The sequence below is a fragment of the Acartia tonsa genome, chromosome 13, assembly GCF_053477335.1.
Source record: "Acartia tonsa isolate MP-2025a chromosome 13, ASM5347733v1, whole genome shotgun sequence".
NCBI classification, from domain to species: domain Eukaryota; kingdom Metazoa; phylum Arthropoda; class Copepoda; order Calanoida; family Acartiidae; genus Acartia; species Acartia tonsa.
Genome location: NC_137272.1, coordinates 25,648,249 through 25,667,276, shown reverse-complemented (window position 1 = coordinate 25,667,276; position 19,028 = coordinate 25,648,249). Strand labels below are relative to the sequence as shown.

The 19,028-nt window shown below is 32.5% G+C and overlaps 1 protein-coding gene across 2 annotated transcripts in view; it reads right to left on the bottom strand.

Moving 5' to 3' along the window:
• Positions 1 to 448: 448 nt before the first annotated feature.
• The window catches only part of LOC145334952 (NPC intracellular cholesterol transporter 1-like), a 73,650-nt gene continuing 55,070 nt past the window's right edge, over positions 449 to 19,028 (bottom strand). For both annotated transcript variants that reach the window (XM_080180590.1, XM_080180591.1), the window contains exons 21-41: positions 18,588 to 18,792; positions 14,194 to 14,278; positions 13,300 to 13,415; positions 12,674 to 12,750; positions 12,164 to 12,265; positions 11,681 to 11,968; positions 11,295 to 11,456; positions 10,915 to 10,979; positions 10,385 to 10,493; positions 7,550 to 7,654; positions 6,871 to 7,105; positions 6,326 to 6,473; positions 5,828 to 5,914; positions 5,554 to 5,625; positions 5,209 to 5,346; positions 4,846 to 4,960; positions 4,483 to 4,578; positions 3,917 to 4,031; positions 2,872 to 3,033; positions 2,240 to 2,348; positions 449 to 1,684 (exon numbers count right to left, since the gene is read on the bottom strand). In XM_080180590.1, coding sequence (XP_080036716.1) covers positions 1,634 to 1,684; positions 2,240 to 2,348; positions 2,872 to 3,033; positions 3,917 to 4,031; positions 4,483 to 4,578; positions 4,846 to 4,960; positions 5,209 to 5,346; positions 5,554 to 5,625; positions 5,828 to 5,914; positions 6,326 to 6,473; positions 6,871 to 7,105; positions 7,550 to 7,654; positions 10,385 to 10,493; positions 10,915 to 10,979; positions 11,295 to 11,456; positions 11,681 to 11,968; positions 12,164 to 12,265; positions 12,674 to 12,750; positions 13,300 to 13,415; positions 14,194 to 14,278; positions 18,588 to 18,792 — 2,642 coding nt within the window. In that variant the 3' untranslated portion in view covers positions 449 to 1,633. The remainder of the gene's footprint in view (positions 1,685 to 2,239; positions 2,349 to 2,871; positions 3,034 to 3,916; positions 4,032 to 4,482; positions 4,579 to 4,845; positions 4,961 to 5,208; positions 5,347 to 5,553; positions 5,626 to 5,827; positions 5,915 to 6,325; positions 6,474 to 6,870; positions 7,106 to 7,549; positions 7,655 to 10,384; positions 10,494 to 10,914; positions 10,980 to 11,294; positions 11,457 to 11,680; positions 11,969 to 12,163; positions 12,266 to 12,673; positions 12,751 to 13,299; positions 13,416 to 14,193; positions 14,279 to 18,587; positions 18,793 to 19,028) is intronic.

Below are 19,028 nucleotides of genomic sequence, written 5' to 3'. Positions count from 1 at the left end.
GTGATTTTAAAAAAATATAGTGATTTTTTAGTTATTTATTAATCTTAATTTTAAACATGTAATTTTAACCCCCCCCCCCCTTTTTAACTCCCCCTTTTCGGTCTCTATAATACATCCGGTAGACAAATAAGAGATCTGAGCTCAACATGTCATCAATCAAGATTTATCCACCGAATGTTCTACCTCAAGAAAACATAACGGATGTCCAGTTTGAAATAAGCTTTTTATAATGACCGGGTGAGTTGAGTTTTTGTCTTATTTATGCAACCTTGCTTTTGAAACTAATTAAAACTTATTTTAAACACAGATTACGAGATGTTTATAAATCGTCCCTTCCCCATGGAAGCTTCTTAAATACTCATGATCACACTAAGTACCTAAACTTTTAAGTACAAACAAACAATAATAGGTATAAACTTAATATTTCAAGTTTTAACATAATCATATATTTTCCTTACTTTCATAAAATTTGTTTTTCTAAATGATTAATGTTGCAAATTTGAGAGATATGGCACCAGGAGAAAAACTAATGTTGATACAACAATCCCCAAAGTAGATTTACCTATGTACTGTAAGTACATTGATATACTTAATTATTATTTCTATCTTTTTTTTATAAAGAGCATGCTATAACTGTTATCAATAAGAGAGATTAAAACATCCATAAGCAAGTTTTTCTGTGAGTGCCATATCCCTGAATGCTTTTTAAAATTTTGGAATGATTTCTCTCACTGGTTTCTTGATAAAATAACTGGTTTTATCTACGGCCAAAAACCAGTTTTGGATTTTTTTTACGTTAAACATTTTGATGAACAGAATGAACAATGATAAAATTCTGCACATGGAAGCAACAAAAGATATTTTACCATGACACAAAATGCATAAGCTGAGACATTTACGACATCTTGTGAACAAATTTTCAACTGAAATATTCTGTGGGGTGTAGTAAATTTTTGCTGCATAACTTGGACACCTGGCGGGCTAATTTTGAACTAAATTTCTTGTGTTTTACATTGAACACCTATTTTGTGGGGAAAATGGGATAGTAATTCTACTATTTAACACCTGGTGAGCATTTTATGAATTCAACTTACTTTGAATATAGACGCCAGGTAAGTAGATTATGACACCTGGTGGCTAAAACTTGCAATAACATTATAGCACATAAACACGATAATGACATCTATTGAGAGTCACTAGCACTAGTAATTTTCCATAATAGCCACCTGGACGCTTGGTGGCCATACCAACAATAACACATTTCTTTCAATTGATCACGGATTGTCTTTTGAGAACAAAAAAGCATCATTTTTTTCAATAATATTTTATAACATTAAAATAAAAAAGGCATGATGATACATTTTACATAACTTACTACTAGCCTATAGCTCTATTAATAATCAGAGTTCTATAATACAAGTTGGTGAGTTTGTATGAGGGTGTGTGTGTATGTAGGTATGTGTGTGTGTGTATGTGTGCATCACTGACACAAATGAGAACTAACACATCGACATCATTGCTACATTAGCTTCTTTTTTGATGACCAATATTTGTATTAATAATTTGTTTAGCCAAGACCAATAGCTGGTCCTATATTATTTGTATAGTTTGTACTGACTGAATATTTGTTGGCTCATGAAATTGGAACAGGGTCTTTGATCACATCTTGTAAGCTTTCCTTCTCCTAAAATGTATAAATTATTAGGGACAAAACTTATAGGTATTCTGATATCCTATAATATAAAGCAGTAAGGTATTCTTTGTCTGTAGCTAAAGATCTCGGTAATTGCTCATCAGAACAGGTAATTCTTATCCGGGTTGGTTTATATATGTGTTATGGCGATTTTAGGCTATTTTCCTAAAAATGCCATCCTCCCCTAGAAGCTAGGGGCGCATCAACTTGTATAATAAAAGGAAACTAAAAAATTTAATCTTGTGGTAAATAAATATTTTAGCTTGAATTATATCGTCCTACAAAGTATTTTGTATTTTTACTCAGGGAGCTAAAAGGAATAGACAATGTCCGATAAATTGATGTACATCCCCAATGATAATACACAGAATTACCTCTTCTGTAGATTACAATTATTGGTTGAAACGTGTGGACACTCAATTTGATGAATCAACTAATCAAAATTCATTTTAAGTCCCCAAAGTTGTTTAGCCAACGAATGAGAAATGTTATTAAAACTTTGGGGACTGGAGTAATAAAATTGTCCCCTTCCTTCCTGATTTTTACCTGTTTAATAAGTTTGGCCAGATTAGTTCTTGGCCCACAATAGGATAACAGGACTGGCAACAATATTAAACCATGGGCTGCTCCGATTAGAACAATTCCAAGATACATTCTAGATAAAAAATATTGTTTTTTTTTTAAATAAAAGGGAAAGAAAGGTTTGAAGATTTTAAAAGGAGACAACTGAGGAATCTTGCTGGGTAGATAGTTCGAGTCCTTCCAAGGGATCTTAAGAAACAAGACCATAGACGATAAATTAACCCCAATTATCAAAATAATTAATGAAAAAGTTTCGAGCAGGCTAGTTTGTTTCTTTCTTATAGTACACATCTTAAACTACGTTGATAATCCATTAATTTACACTTTTAACATTAGGGTAAAATACAGGAATCTTAAGGGATAAGACATTGCACGATAAATTGGCACATACCCAATGATAAAAAGAAAGAAAATTAACCCTTTATGCAGATTACAATTATTGGTCGAAAAGTTTGGAAACTATTAGTTCAGAACCAACAAATCCAAATTCAATAAAATTATTAAAAAAAATTGGAGGCAACGAATAAGATAACGCGGCAAAAAAACCTTAGATGCTAATTTACAGTCCAATGTCTCCTTCCTCCTTAGATAAATACCTGAAATAAAATATAGAAAATATTCTTGACTTGGCAAATGCAAGGACAACAATGCCTCCAAACTTGGTCAGGGTGATTCCTGAGAGGACAGAGCTGCCCATGGAGGTCAGCACGTTCCGAGACCTCTCAACTCTGTCAGCCCCGATGTTTACTGAGTAGGCTCTGAAATAGAATACATGTTTAGAATAAATCTTTTTATTGATATAATAATATGCGTTATTTATGAATCAGTCCGTCTTAAAAATAAGGGGGGGGGGGGGTTTAATGCAACCATCTCGTAATCAATGTATAAATGGCACTTAGAATTCGAATTTCGATCTGAAATTTTGCATGAGTAATCCTTGGTAGGCCTATTTTCCCTAAATCAAACAAAAAGTTGAAAAAGTAACAGCTAACGGCTCAGCCGTTTAGCCGTTTTTTTTTGGGGCTATTTTTAGGGCAAATCTGTCAAAAATTACGTAGAAATCAACATCTTAAAACATATTTTTGCTTTAAACCATGTGAAATGATAAAAAAAATATTTTTATAGATTTCTAGTACCAGCAACTACCGGCTAGAATCGTTTAAAAACTTTTTGGATCGGAAAAGAGCATTATGTGGAGAGAGGTTTCGTGATTTATTTCCATAGAAAAAAGCCAAAAAATTACTAAGCGGCTGAGCTGCCAGCCGTTAGCCGTTACTTTTCCCACTTTTTGTTCGATTTAGGGAAAATAGACCTACCAAGGATTACTCATGCAAAATCTTATATCAAAATTCGAATTCTAAGTGCCATTTATACATTGATTACGAGATGGTTGCATTAACCCCCCCCCCCCCCTTATCTTTATCCTCCTTGTATTTTAGCCACTTATATTTGGTCATAGAAACATTAAAAAAAATGAATCCGTCTGTCTTTATCTGTCAACCACTCCTTCCATTTATCTATTAAATCAAAATCTCTTTATATCATTCATATTAACTGGATCTTATCAATTAATCTGTCAGTATGTTGATACATCTATCTTCATACTTCTGCATATCTTTGCATCCCTATCTATCTATGTACCTTGTCATATGGCTACAGAATTCAACAGAAATGCCAACAGCCATAACAAGATTAACCAAGGACACAGCATTCAGAGTTATGCTCCACCAATACATCAAGGCGCCAAGGTTTAAAACTGATAGGACGTTTCATTATCATAAATTATTTTTATTTTTCAAATGTCCTGCATAAAAGTAGTAAGATAAGTCTAATGAAGTTGGAAAACTAATTTTTAAGATCTCCTTTACAAAGTGAGGCAGGGGGCATTGGACTGTAAATTACAATGTTGCATGCCCAAAGTTTTATAAACAATTCTTTCATTCGAAGGTTAAAAAAATCTTTATTGAATCTTAATTAAATGGTGTCAATCTTTCCAACCAATAATTTTAATTACCTAGGGTGTAATTTGTTCCTCATTATTGGGACTTAACATCTATTTATCCTATATTGTCTTATCTCTCAAGAAGATCCTTGAGTTTATAGAACTGTGAAAAAACTTACTAACCATTCACCAACAGAACCCCCTTGTAACTAACATAGTACCAAAAATCTACATTTAATATTTTATTAATTGATGATATAATTGCCTATGAGAAGGATGATGACAAGCATAATGATTGAGGAGACAAGATCGAATCCCATCAGTACGTAGGTAACTAGGAAGATAGCAAAAAGCGAGATACCTAAAATATTGATAATTATATTGACAATAATTTAGAAAGTAAAGTAGTAAGTATGAAATCATCAGAAGAATTGTTTTTAAAATAAAAATAAGTACCTACCTAGTGATTTATAAAAATAAATACCTACCTAATGATTTATAAAAATAAATACCTACCTAATGATTTATAAAACTAAATACCTACCTAATGATTTATAAAAATAAATACCTACCTAATGATTTTTAAAAATAGACACCTGCCTAGTGATTAATAAAAATAAATACCTACCTAATGATTTTAGCGTATCTTGCCACATAGTAAGATACTGTTCATAGAAAACATAGAAGACAGAATAAGGAAAGACTGTAACTTCTTCTCCTGGCTTTGTACCATTGTTAACAACCTAGAAAATACAAATTAGATACCTACCTAAGCAAACTAACATATGCAATTATAGAGCATCAGTATTAAAGACGACATTTTAACAACATGATTTCATAATAAAATGCGGCATTATATTAAATCAGCGCAAGTTTCGTAACTGAGTCTGTAAGTTCGAGCACCCCTTAAAGAAATCCATGTTATAAAAGTTCTTGAAGACAACATTTCATAAAAAAATGCGGCATTACAGGCATTATACGCATTTCTCACCTTCATAACTGAGTCAGTGAGCTCCCTCGCCCTGGAGAGAGCCATGTAGTAGTCCTTGCTTGTTCGCAAGATTGTGTGGAAGGCCATCATGTGGGACGATGTCACTTTGTGACTGCTCATAGCAGCGTTGTCAGACTTCTGAAAAATCATGAATTATTACAAAAAAATTTAATTCTCCCCATGAGTGAATCGTCTATAAGGCCCCGGGATGGTTTTAGGCTATTTAATTTTTTATCAAAGCTTTGGGATGGTTTTAAGCTATTGTTCTGTTCCCTCTTCTTCCTAGAAGCTGGGGGCGCAGCCGATAGTCTAGTGTAAATTTTGAAATAACAACCAATATTATACCTGTTCTATTAGTTTGACACTGGCTCCATAGGCAGCATGTCCAGCTGTTGGACAGGTATCATCAGGATTTGCCTGCATGAAAATATTTACATCAAGTACTTTTTAAAGGATTTAAAACTCTAACATTTTTACTCCCTTTTAAATGAATTAAGGTAATTAATGATTTCAAATTGTTTTATGTATTATTTGGTTTGATAGGTAATTTTCATTGATGCCTTTTGATCAAATTTTCAACCATAGAAATTCCTTTGAAAAGCATGTAATATAAATATACCTTAAGGAACCACTTGATGGTATGTCCAAACTGTTCAGGTGTGGGTCTACCAGACTGACCAGAGGTAGAGCAAGGTTTACACAGAGTCTACAACAAAAGAGGAATTTCAATTACTTGAAACATTATAAATATCCCATTTCTTTTATTTGACCCAATTTAAAGAAGGGCAATTTTTATTCTATTTGAAATAGGAACTCATAATAAATAAGTTTTACACCAATGTGGATTTTCATGACAGACTTTGATGTCTATGAAGAGCGGCTACGTAACCATCACTGCCGCCGAAAACCACCACATTCTAGGTGACAATTATCAAAATTACAAGGGTAAATGACATATTTAGGCGGATCCGCCGTCATTTATTCGACATTCAAGTTGCATAACATTAATAATAATCAGCTGCTAGCAAACCCCGGTACTGTAAATATTTTAGCAGACCTCAAGAATACCATTGAAAACAATTTATAATAAAAAGAGATTATTGAGAATGAAATTAACCTTGACAGGAGCTTGAGTGCTGGCAGTTGTTTTATCATCCCCATCACTGCCAAAGAAATCATCATTGAACCAATCATCATCTTCATCTTTCTTACTAGCTGTATCATCTCCATAGGCTCCGTAGTCATAGTAATACTCTTGACGTTTCCTAAATAAAGATGTTTGTGTGTTAATTTGTGTTAAAAGTAGGTAAGAAAAGAAAGGGATATAACCATAATTATCTTTTTTGTGAATACTTATTCTTCTTAAAATGAAAATATTAGCCTCCTGTACTTACAACTTAAATAACATGTAACGTCAAAGAAAAAAAATATCATCAAAAATTGTCAAGATACGAAAATTTTCATCCAGACATACACATCATACAACTTTCTAGAACGCTTTACTTACATAACGCAAATATCAAGGTACCATAATAAATGAAATTGTAACAATTTACGATCACAGTTCAATTGTTTAACATCAAAGCACAATAAGCGTATAATCTAATCTAATCCACTGGATATTAATCGGTTTCGAAGCGATACTGGAAAGGGTTGGCCCACCTTCTTCTATTTTGTTTCCCTGCTGGGGGTCCATCCTCAACATCAAAATAAAACTCATCAAACTCTTTGAACGCGGAATCCGGAATCGGCGTCGATTTTTTGGCCGACGCTTCTGTTGTGCTGTTACTGCCGCCGGCCTGGGCCGGCTCTTGTACGATGGACGGACAGAAATCGCTGGATTCTGTGTATTGGCGGCAGCATTTTACGCTGTCACTCACTTCAGCAGCAGCCCAGCCTAGTAGAATTTGTAAAATTGTTATAAAAGTTTAGATAAAGTTTCAATAAAATAAAACTATCGAATATTGAGATTATATGAAAAGCCTCAGAAAAGGGCAGCAATTCTAATAAAAATTTGTGTCATAAAAACCAATAACGAATGATCAAATTTAATACATTCAAAATTCAAAATACCAATGTATTCGAATATTTGGATCATGGAAAGGAAACGGAGTAGAGGGTTTCGTCGTATTTTCACAGTATCATTTTTTCTTATTTCTAGTCCCTGCTGGAGGCTCTAACCCTGCGGGGCAATCCTTAACATTTACCTAACCTAATATATCCTAACCTATCAATAGCTCCTGTGAAAATACAACGAAACCCGCTACTTCGTTTTCTTTCTATGATCCAAATATTTATTTATCTTTATAGTATTGTGAATGTAGCAACTCTAATCCGTTACCTATATAATTATCAATCCAGGGCATTGGAGCTGTGGCCAGGTAGGTGTCACGTGGCCGCTTCTGCCAGGAGAATACCTGGCCTGCCAGAGAATTCTCTAGACAACCTGAAACCAATTCGAAGTTAGAGCGAGGTTCAAAAAACCTTTTTCAGTGTTATAAAATTTAATAACTTTTATTATTATTTTTTTTTTTCAATAAGTACCTAGACAGGAATGTATGTAGTTACCAAAGAAAATCTATTAATATGCTAGTGAAATATGATCAATGTTGAGACAAAACATATTGTTTGGTTGTTAACTAAATGTCCCAGGTAACATATAATTGTAATAATTAAGAAAACAATATTCAGTGTGGCCACAACCAAAAAAATACTGATACTGAAGAAAAAAAAGGAAATACTGAAAATACTGAATCCTAAAATAAGAAAAAATACTGAAAATACTGAAGAAAAAAAAGGAAATACTGAAAATAAGAAAAAATACTGAAATACTGAACAAAAAAATACAAATACTGAATAAGTATTTTTTTTATATGATTCCTCATTTTAAAATTTCATATATCATACCTTTATAATTTGGGGGATATTTTAAAGACCTTTTAATTTTGCCTCTTAGATTTTCTTGCACCAATTAAGCAGAAAATGACTGATAAATATTTTAAATGATTACAAAACTAAAAAACTTTTTAGTTAATTTAAGAGCATGCTAAAAAACTTTACCTTTAATAATCATGCAAAGTACTCACCTTAGATTATTCATTCTATTAATAGACAAAAAAAATATCTGAAAAAAATACTGTATAAAAGCATCTCAAATATCTAAAAACAAGGATGACAACATCCATAAGTAGCGAAGCACAAAAAATCGTAGATGGGAATACGTACAAGTAGATTTAAAAGGTTTTTACTAAAATCAAGAATAGATTTATTGGATAAAATAAACATGAAACCTTGTTTTATTTTGTATGATGACGATGGTCAAAGTAAACTATGTTAAAGATGTTCATAACAATGAGAAAAATCATTTTGATACTGATATCCCAAAAAAGTTTGAAAATTGGATCAAAATAAATAAGATATGGGGAAATATGTAAAACATATAAAATAGCCAAAAACCTGATAAAAGGCAGTCTGGCCGCCATGGTTGTTTCTTAAAACGACAAAAAATTAATTTTTAAATCCTTAACTTAAAAAATTTAGAAAATCAGACCAAATACACTGAAGATATGGAGAAAAGTGTTAAATATATAAAAATAGCCTAAAACCTGCTAAAAGGCAGTCTGGTCGTCATGGTTGTTTTCTTTAATAGACGGGAATTAAATTTTGATATCTATAACTGAAAAAATTTTGAAATTCGGACCATAAACACTGAAGATATGGAGGAAAATGTGAAAAATATAAAAATAGCCTAAAACCTGCTAAAATAGCAGCCTGGCCTTCATGGTTGTTTCTTTAAACGACGGGAAATTTAATTTTGATGTCTGTAACTGAAAAAATTTTGAAAATCGGACCATAAACACTGAGGATATGGAGAAAAATGTGAAAAATATAAAAATAGCCTAAAACCTGCTAAAAATCGGTCCGACCGCCAATGATGTTTTATAGTCAATTGTGCTCCTTAATGATGGGAATGTTGTCAAAAAATTTCAGAATTCTATCTTTTATAGGAGCTGAGTAAATCCCATTTCCCCCATAGCGTTACGGACTGACGGACTGACGGACTGACTGACTGACGGACGGACAAAGTGAATTATAGAGTAGCTTCGCTACTAAAAATTATATTTGAGATGAAATTGAAAAAAAAATGTATATTACCATCATAGACGTCCAAGCTTTTTATTTTTTGGGGGAGGGGGGGTAAAATTTTTTTAAGGGGAGGGTAATTCGCTTTTGGGGGGGGGTAAAATTCGCGCGTCGCAATTTTTTTTACCCCACCCAAAATTTTCACCCGGGGGTAAAATTTGCTTGGGGGGGGGGGTTAATTACCCCCCTTGAAATCTGTTGGCAGGGGTAAATTTTTTTTACTCCCCCCAAAATTTACACCCTGGGGTAAAAATTTCTTTTGGGGGGGGTAATTTAAATTTTATTAAATATTTAGTATTAAAAATGCGCGCGAAGCGCGCAAAATTTTTTTTGTTAGATTTATTTTTTTTTGGGGGGGGGGGTAAATACCCCCTCCTTAATGGTTGGGGGTGCCTACGGCACCCCCAGGTTCGGGGTAAATTTTAAACGGGGGGGGGGGTGTAAAATGAAAAAAAATTTGGAGGGGTAATCGCCCCTTTACCCCCCCCCCCTTGGACGTCTATGATTACCATAAAAAAAACCAAATTAATGTACAAAGTTATAGGGTAATTTAAAGGAAAGTAAAGTGAGGCGCGAAGCGCCGAAAAAAATCTGACATTAACTACTTGAAAAAACATATTATTTATGCAAAAAATTTTGGAATTTAAGAAATATTGAAAATACTGAATCATTAAAATTTCCAAAAACTGAAAAATACTGAATAAAATTTTCAAATACTGAATATTCAGTATTTACTGAAAATACTGAAGCCCCAATTTCCGAATACTGAAGATTACTGAAGATTTTCAGTATACTGAAGAATATGGCCACGCTGAATATTTATTCGGTTATAAATTATACAAATTGCAGGATTTCATAGATAGGACATAGGCCATAAAATATCAATTATGCCTGTTAGGGAAGGATCTAAATCATATCAAACAACATTTATCATTATCATATTTAAAAACTTAAAACATATAAATATAATAACACAAATAATTTTCAGTTTCTTTTGTATTTATGTCAATTATGAAAAAAAGGTTTAAATTACCTGGAAGCCCAAGACACAATTTATTCTGGTCTTCTTCTTTAGTTAGATCTAGGTGGCCTGCTGTATTATTGACTACAAAATATACTGGTGGCCCCACAGATAAGTAATCCTACAACAAGAATATTAGTATTCATAAAAATGTTTGGTAACTTCCCTCATAAGTGCATATATATAGCATAGAAAACCGCTAAAAAAATTAGGTAGATAAGCATTTGAATTAGTTTTTTTGGGGTATAGTCCCTTTTGTGACAACGCTTCTTAAGGGGCGTTTTGTCGTATTTTCACATTAGGTTATTTTAGGTTAGGTGAGATTACATTAGGTTAGGTGATTGCCAAGCAGGGTTAGGCAATAGATCTCGCAGGATTAGAGCCCCCCTAGAAATAGGAGAAAAGCTGCTGGGAAAATACGACAAAATGCCCCTTAAGAGGCGTTGTCACGAAAGGGACTATATTCGTTTTTTTAATATAATTGTACATACAAACGTTTAGACTTAGACATAGAGAAGCTACGATACTGAAACTAATTTTACCTTTAGGAAAGTGAAGTATTTCAACACAAAAGAATTATCAGGCATCGAAATTTCTTGATCAAGACCTGAATTCAAAATTAAATGTTAGTTTGATTTAACCAAAGCATTTGATCTAACTAATATTTCTTTTCTTGGTGTAATAAGAAAGTCGCATTACCTTTTGTTTTGTGTCATTCTAAAGTTCTTGAAAAAGGCAAAAAGAAAAAGTAAGAAATAATAAGCAAAAAAGATTGAGTACAAGTTATAAATCTTTCTTAGTAAAAAAAATTATCTGAATGGTAGTTGCAAACCACTTTTTCATAACAAAATGTACGGTTAGAAAATGGCGCGAAGATCAACTAAATCCCCCAATGTCGTCTTTATGATGATTAATGTCCTACCAATCTCAATTTTAGGTACCACAGCAATGGAGTGGCACGCCATGCCGAAGAAGATTATCATAACGGCGGCGCGCACCCACTTCTTCATGAGGAAAGGGGCGTACAGGTGCTCAAACAGCTTGTACAACATTCCCTGGCTTGGCTCCTCATCCTTCTTCCCGCCTAAAATCAATTTTGTCCAAACTATGACTAGAGAAAAATTTGGTACAATAATTTGAAATCTTTTTTTATTCATCAGCAATTTTTATAGATTTTTATTATGATCTGACAATTTGTAGAAAAAGAGAAGCAATGAAAAAAATTAACATAGCCTTTTGATTTCTAGTCATTTACTACAAAATCATTAAATATTTTCTTTCATATTGAGAGATTTTTATTGCTTTTACCTTTAATACAACAGAAAATATCAAATCTATGATTTTCTTGTCTCATCATGTCCAAAGAAATCAAGGCCACAAAGCAAGAAATCTGCATCAGAAAATCCACAATCAGCGCCATGCCCGCATACAGGGCAAATGCTCTGACAGCCGGCATGTCTGATAGCGCGCCAAGGAAGAAACACGTGGATTCCGCCATTGAGGAGAGAAGCATGGATGGGGCAACTTCGCCAACAATTCGGCCGACATGTTCAGCGTGGGTTTCGTGGCTTTTCCGCTGGTCACGTTGATATGTCTAATTATTTTATAAATAAGAACAGTTATTTTCTTGAATATATACAACTAGTAAAATGCTAATTTTGAGTGAAAAACGGGAGGTAGCTGAATTTTTTTAGGAGACCACTTTTTCGGAGGTCCCCGGGGGCAATAAATGAGGGGAAAAGTAAAAAATCTAATTTTTTAAAGACATAAAAAAACTGTTGTTATTTTCCTGAACAAGAATGAAAATATTATCAACACCGACAGCCAACACAAGGAAGGGGATGATCTCAAAGATAATGAGAGTTGCAGGTACACCAATAAATCCAAAGGTTCCTGAAAAATTCATATTTTAATACAAAAAACGAAAAAAGGCACAATAAAAACAAAATAAAACTGCATAATCAACCCTTTTATAGCTTCAACTTTGTGTCAAAGTCCAAACTGTTTCTGAAAGGAGTTACACATTCTTTTACTTTCATACGTATGACAAAGCAGCAGCAGTGACGTGCAATTGGCCGCAACTCGAACCCAACTTTTCCCCCACAACAAGCTGTTTAGTACACTTGCCCAGTTCTAACAAATAACTGAATTAATTCAAAAATATTATTTGGTAACTTCGTGTTTTTTTGTTGTAATTTTCTAGGGCAACGACTTTTTTATCTAACCCCCCCCCCCCCTCCCCTCCAAAATATTACTTTCGATTATTTTGCTTGTTGGCTATACCTTATTCCTGATACTAACCTATAGAAGCAGCTACAGACAGGAGAACAATCATAACACCGCCCAATCCAAGAGTGATCTTGCTTTCAATCATAAACCTAAAATCAAAATTTGTTTTTAACGATGTCAATAACATAATGATCTTTACACAAATTCTATTGATTCAGGGATCTTAAGGGATAAGCTAATAGCCGATAAATTAATTTAGAAAATTTGGGTAGCGAAATTTTTTACAGTCCAATGTCACCTCCCGCCATGACTTTTGATAAAGTTTCTTCAAAATGATTAAAAAGATATTAAAATGCTCTTGTTGCACCGTTTTGTGTGAGACATAGTATGTCCTATTCAAGTTATCATTTGTTAGAAAAATAAAGTCATACATTATAAGAAAACAATACTTTAAGACTAAGTTCTAAATATATACCATACTTAAGGCTTACATCGGGGGCAGAATTTCTTACATAAAAGTTGTTGGGTGGGGATTGGGGCAAAGGACGACTGTTTATTACACTAATCCCCAAGGTTTTATATTTATGTTTCAACCACTAATTTTAATCTACAGAATGGGTAATTTTGTGTTTTATTATTGGGGATGTGCATCAATTTAATTAGTGCCCATCTCTGAATACCTATATTTCAATATTTACCTTGAAACTGAACAGCTGCTGTTTTGTCCCAGTGAGAAGGTAATGTAGACAAACATAATGATGTAGGAAATAGCAATTGTTACTATGTCACCATACGTCTCCTTTTCTAACTCGTCCTAGGATAAAAGATTTTGTGAATGAAAAATATAAAGCTTGATTTTTATTTGTGTTTCCGTGGACCTTGCTAAAAATTAATAGAGGATAAGATTTTTTGATTTATATAACTGAAAACTATGTCTACATAGTATGTTATTTATTTACCCCAAAACCAAAAATCTAATAAGGACTAGGTACCTAAACAAATAGCTTTAACAATCGTAATTCTTCTTATCTTACCCCCAAAGCCAAAAAAATGGTTTACACAATAATGGTTGCGCTAATCAAAAATTCTTATTTTAGCTTAAAACCAAATAATTTTAAATACTAAGAGTTGCACCAATTCTTTAATCAAAATTGAAAGCTACTTTTTTTATTTCATTTACCCTAATAGTTGCGCTAATCAAAAATTCTTATTTTAGCTTAAAACCAAATAATTTTAAATACTAAGAGTTGCACCAATTCTTTAATCAAAATTGAAAGCTACTTTTTTTATTTCATTTACCCTAATAGTTGCGCTAATCAAAAATTCTTATTTTAGCTTAAAACCAAATAATTTTAAATACTAAGAGTTGCACCAATTCTTTAATCAAAATTGAAAGCTACTTTTTTTATTTCATTTACCCTAATAGTTGCGCTAATCAAAAATTCTTATTTTAGCTTAAAACCAAATAATTTTAAATACTAAGAGTTGCACCAATTCTTTAATTAAAATTGAAAGCTACTTTTTTTATTTCATTTACCCCGACATAAAACTAAAGCTAATAAGTAATATTTCCCACTAAAAGTTGCGCCTACCTCAATGCTTCTTTCAGAGTTGAAAGCAATGTCCATATATTCCGGCATTTCATTTCTCTCCCAGTCAAGCATAAACTCTATAAACCTAGAAATAAATAATAACACTTTAGGATTGTTTTGTTTTGTTATGGGATAAGACAATAAATTACATTTCCAATGATTATACACATAATTATCCCTATTTTTCATCAAAATTATTTGGAACCAACCAACCAAATTCAATAAAAGCACCAAATATTTTTGAGCCACCGAACAAGATAACTTATATAAAACTTTGGGTACCAGTGTAATTCATAGTCGTTTATCCCCTCCCTTCATTTTCACTTTTGAAGTCTTTTTTTTGTAGCTTTAATAAATCAATAACCAACCTCTCCCAAATAAAATTTCCCAAAACAAGATTTTGTACTTACTGTTAAATAATCTACAATTGACCTATCCTTGAAACCCAAATATTGATGAAATACAACCTAACTATATTGAATTAGTTCAAAACATATTGCTGTACAATATAATGAAGAAAACTTACGTATAGTTAGGTCTAAGTAGCTACGTGGTAAAATGTCCCAACTTATTTAAACGCTAGTTTTTGAAAATAAAAGTGATATTTTTGAGCTATTTGTAGTTTAGAAGCTAAAAAATTTTTCGCTCATCCTTTAGATTCAATAATGTTTAATTATGTTTATAATTGAAAGAGAAGGTAAAAAGAAAAATTAAAATATGTAAGTGTAAATTTTAGAAATCACTTAAAATTAAAAATATATCAAGTTGCAATCAGTAAATACTTGTTATTTCGTAATCATGCTTTAAAAATTCCGCTAAAAATCAGATATTAGGACATATATTTTAGAAAACTAAATTTATACACAAAATTAATTCAGCTTAGGGTATAATAGTTATTTATCGCATCATATCATATAAAAATGATATAAAAATGTACTATCATAAGATTAAAACCAGTTTTTAAAAAAATTGAAAAAAGGAAGGAAGTGCCACTATGGTCTATTTAAGGGGTTTAGTGGAAATTTGGTATAGCTTTAATCAAATTTAAAGTTGGTCAAAGTTGGTCATGTATAGGTGCGTGCACAGGAATGTGATTGGGGGGTAACCAAAAAGGGGTGATTTTTAAAATATTATTTTTGTTGCTACTCTGTTATTTTTAAAGATAATTGAACCAAATTTTTAACCTGATTCAATTACTACCCTAGATAAACGATTATTAATAAATAATAGGGATTTCCCGCCGAAACCGCCGTCTACCGCCAAATTCCGCCGTGTTATTTGCTACCTCATTTGGCTGTTTGGAGTCAATAAAAAAAGTGATTTATTTAAATAAAAGTATTATAATACACCTTTTACTATCCACTTACAACTGCTTTTTAATATTTATAATTCATTTAAGAGAGGTTAGGTCGTTTTAAACTTAAAGAAAATGAATATTGAGACTGGATAATCGAGCTTCCCATTAAAGATATTAACTAATTTTTTTTTGTAAAGTATCTTATGTGTATTTTTTTACTTGTATAGTTTACCATTATAAGTATCTATTTAAATTTAGTACTGTCCCTCAAGGGCCTACAGGGGCCAACACCGCCACCCCCCTCCCTTTCTACTACCAAACCAGAAGTTAAAACTTTACTGTTTTTAAAGGTATTATACTGAGTTTAAAAGGAAAAAAGTATTCTCATAACTGACCAAAATATTTTTTTTTTGTATCTATGCTCCACCTTCCCCCCCCCCCCTCCCCTCCTATCTAACCAAAAATAAGATAACCATCATAAAATTGATATCAAACAAAATTTAATTCGTTTTAGAACAGTAAAGAAAAACCGGTAGACCAAGTAATAGACTAAAACAGTATTTGCCAGCTAAATCATAACATATCTTACAAAAAAAAGACAGAAGAAACAAACACATTTACTCTTTGAAATCTTAATGTTCTTAGAGTTTTACAGACAGATGAGGGGACCAAGTGAACTAAAGAGTAGATGCTTGTTGGTGAGTTAATAATCACAAAAAAATCAGCTTTCTTACAAAATAAAACTGCTTAGTAGATCAAATTTTCCCTACAGATATCTTATGTCTGTAAGAGAATTAACAACAGTCCGACGGACCAAATAAATCTTACAGTAGATGGTTGTTTGTACAGATAATGTTCATAAAAAGATTTTCTTTCAACCGTCTTGAGTCGTAGCAAAGAAATTCACGATATTTACATATCGATTCATACAGACTGACGGACTTAGCGAATTTGAAAGTAGCTACGCTACTACAAAATTCATTTTTGCACTTTCCTTCTAAGGACTAGAGTTGCAAACACCTTCCCTAAACACTAAAATCAAAAAAGAAATGACATATATGCAATAAATGTTTTATTTTTTAAAATCTGCGGGCGGCGGCTTTTTTTGCGGGAACTGCGGGTAAGTCGCGGTTTTCCTTTAAAATCATTGTTCCTCTAGTAATTACTGATTAATTTTAAAAAATTTTACTCAATTATCTTTAATAGTAATAGAATAACCGAGAAATTAAGATTGCTGTTATGGTTTGTAATTCCCCCCCCCCCTCAAATTTAGGTTTTACAGGCAATTTTCAGATTAAAAATGTTTAAAGTTGCGCTACCGACCCTACTCTGGAAACTTCACTTAAAGTTGTATTATATTCTCAAAATTTAGAATCATATATGGTTTGGTATGGGGTCGGTAGCGCAACTAGGAGTAAAATGAGGAAAACTAATTTTTTTTGCTAAATTTTTCAGTAATAAAATGACGAAAATTTTTTCATAAATTTACTTTCAAAGCATAAAATTAACACTTTTAAGGTAAAATATATACCTAATAAAAATGTTTTTATTTATTGATTTGGTATATATATTTGTAAAGAATATGAACGAAATTAGTTTTTAATAGATATTCATGCAAAAAAAAATTATTTTTGCATATCTAGGTAGAAAATAAAAAGTAGATTTTTGACCTTTAAAAAATATTGATTTGACCCAACTTTGAAGTAAAAAAAAACTTAGTTCCAAACGTTATTTTTTCTTTTCCTTGTCCCTTATGCATGGGCTGGGGTATGTAAATCAATAATATCAAGTTAAAATAAGAAAATTTGATCATGACTTTTTTGCCAAATTTCCACCCTTAGACCGTTGTGAAGTGGCTATTTTTTTATTTATTCCTAATCCCTAGGGGGCATATAACCTAATCCATTAAAGCTACCATTACCAAATATATAACCAAACAATTCTATATGCTAAAAAAGTAACCCAGAGCTAAAAATTTCAGCCAATTTTTGTATGTTTAAAGTTTGAAACATAATAAAAGGAGTAAAAAAGATTATTTAATGAGGTCTAAAGGCATAAATCAATTACAATTTATTCCTCAGAAGCTAAAAAAATAATACGTAACTTAAATCAAGGACGTCCAAGCATTTTTGTTTTTTGGGGGTAATCATATCATAGAGGCAAGGACGTCCAAGCTTTTTTTATTTGAGGGGTGGGGGGGTTTAATTATTCTTTACCCTCTCTCTTCCCCCCATTGGACGTACCTAACTTTAATACCTATTATTAATAGTAGTTAGTATCTCTGTTTATTAGTAAATTGATCAGCTAAAGTGCATTTATTTAAAAATGTAAACATTAAATTGTGCTAATTTAACACTTTTAAAGAATTTGTACTCGAAAACAAATTCTTGCAACGTTAATTAAGATTTTAGGCTGTACAAATTATCACACAAAGTATCTTGTTTTGAAACAAATTAAAAATAAGGGAGGGGGTTATTCTTTTTTTTTTCGTTCACTCATAAAATTTTTTCTTTCTATTAATCTATCAAACTATATATCTATAACTTCAGTTATCCATATTTCTAGAATCTATCCACATTAAACATTTCTTTTTCCCTGCAATATAATAAACCACTAGAGGGGGAAGAGGTTGAATAAATCAATGTATGTCCCAATCCCAAACACCTTTTGCAGACTCAATTGGGCCTTTGAAAACCAATCAATAGTGTCGGCAATATTAACACAGCCGAGTAATAGAAAACAAGGGTATAGTCCTTTCCACGACATCCCTCCATAAGGAGCGATTCTTCGTATTTTTAAAATGGCTTTTTATAGGTTATTTTAGGTTAGGTTAGGTTATATTGTGTTAGGTGATTGCCCCACAGGGTTAGGTAATTGGCCCCGCAGGGTTAGAGCCCCCCGCAGGGGCTAGAAATAGGAGAAAAGCTACTGTGAAAAATACGAAGAATCGCTCCTTATGGAGATGTGGAAAGGACTATACCCGAAAACAATTTGCTAGCAGACGAAAAAGGTCCTTGGAAAAGAGAGGCAGGTAGTTATTTGTATATACAATTATACATATATACTTTAGATCATCATCTGTTATCCATGCTCTTACCTTTTCTCCCATGCCATTGCCTTCGCCAATCCCTTGACATCACTAGGATCCACACTCTTCTTGTCATAATTGTCCACAATGATGGACATAACTATGGCGGTGGACTCGTGGTACTTGGGGTTGGCAGGGAAGCTTTCCCCTGGCGGGATAAATCCACCAAGAGCGTAGTAGGGGTTCACTGGTCCGCCCCATTTAGACATACATCCTGAAAAATTAAGTAAAGTGAGTTATTGTGTTAGCGTTAGTTTTCTCATGTATAAGAATCAGATACATTTTTTGAAGCCAACAAGGTGAACTAAAAAAAAAGATATTCCGAGAATTTTTCATGCAACATAAGCAAAAGCCGCCGATTTAATATTTAAGAGCCAAAGGTGTCAAATATAACTTTAGTTGTACAATAGGGTTAAGCTAAGAAGTTTTGGGTATAGTCCCTTTCGTGGC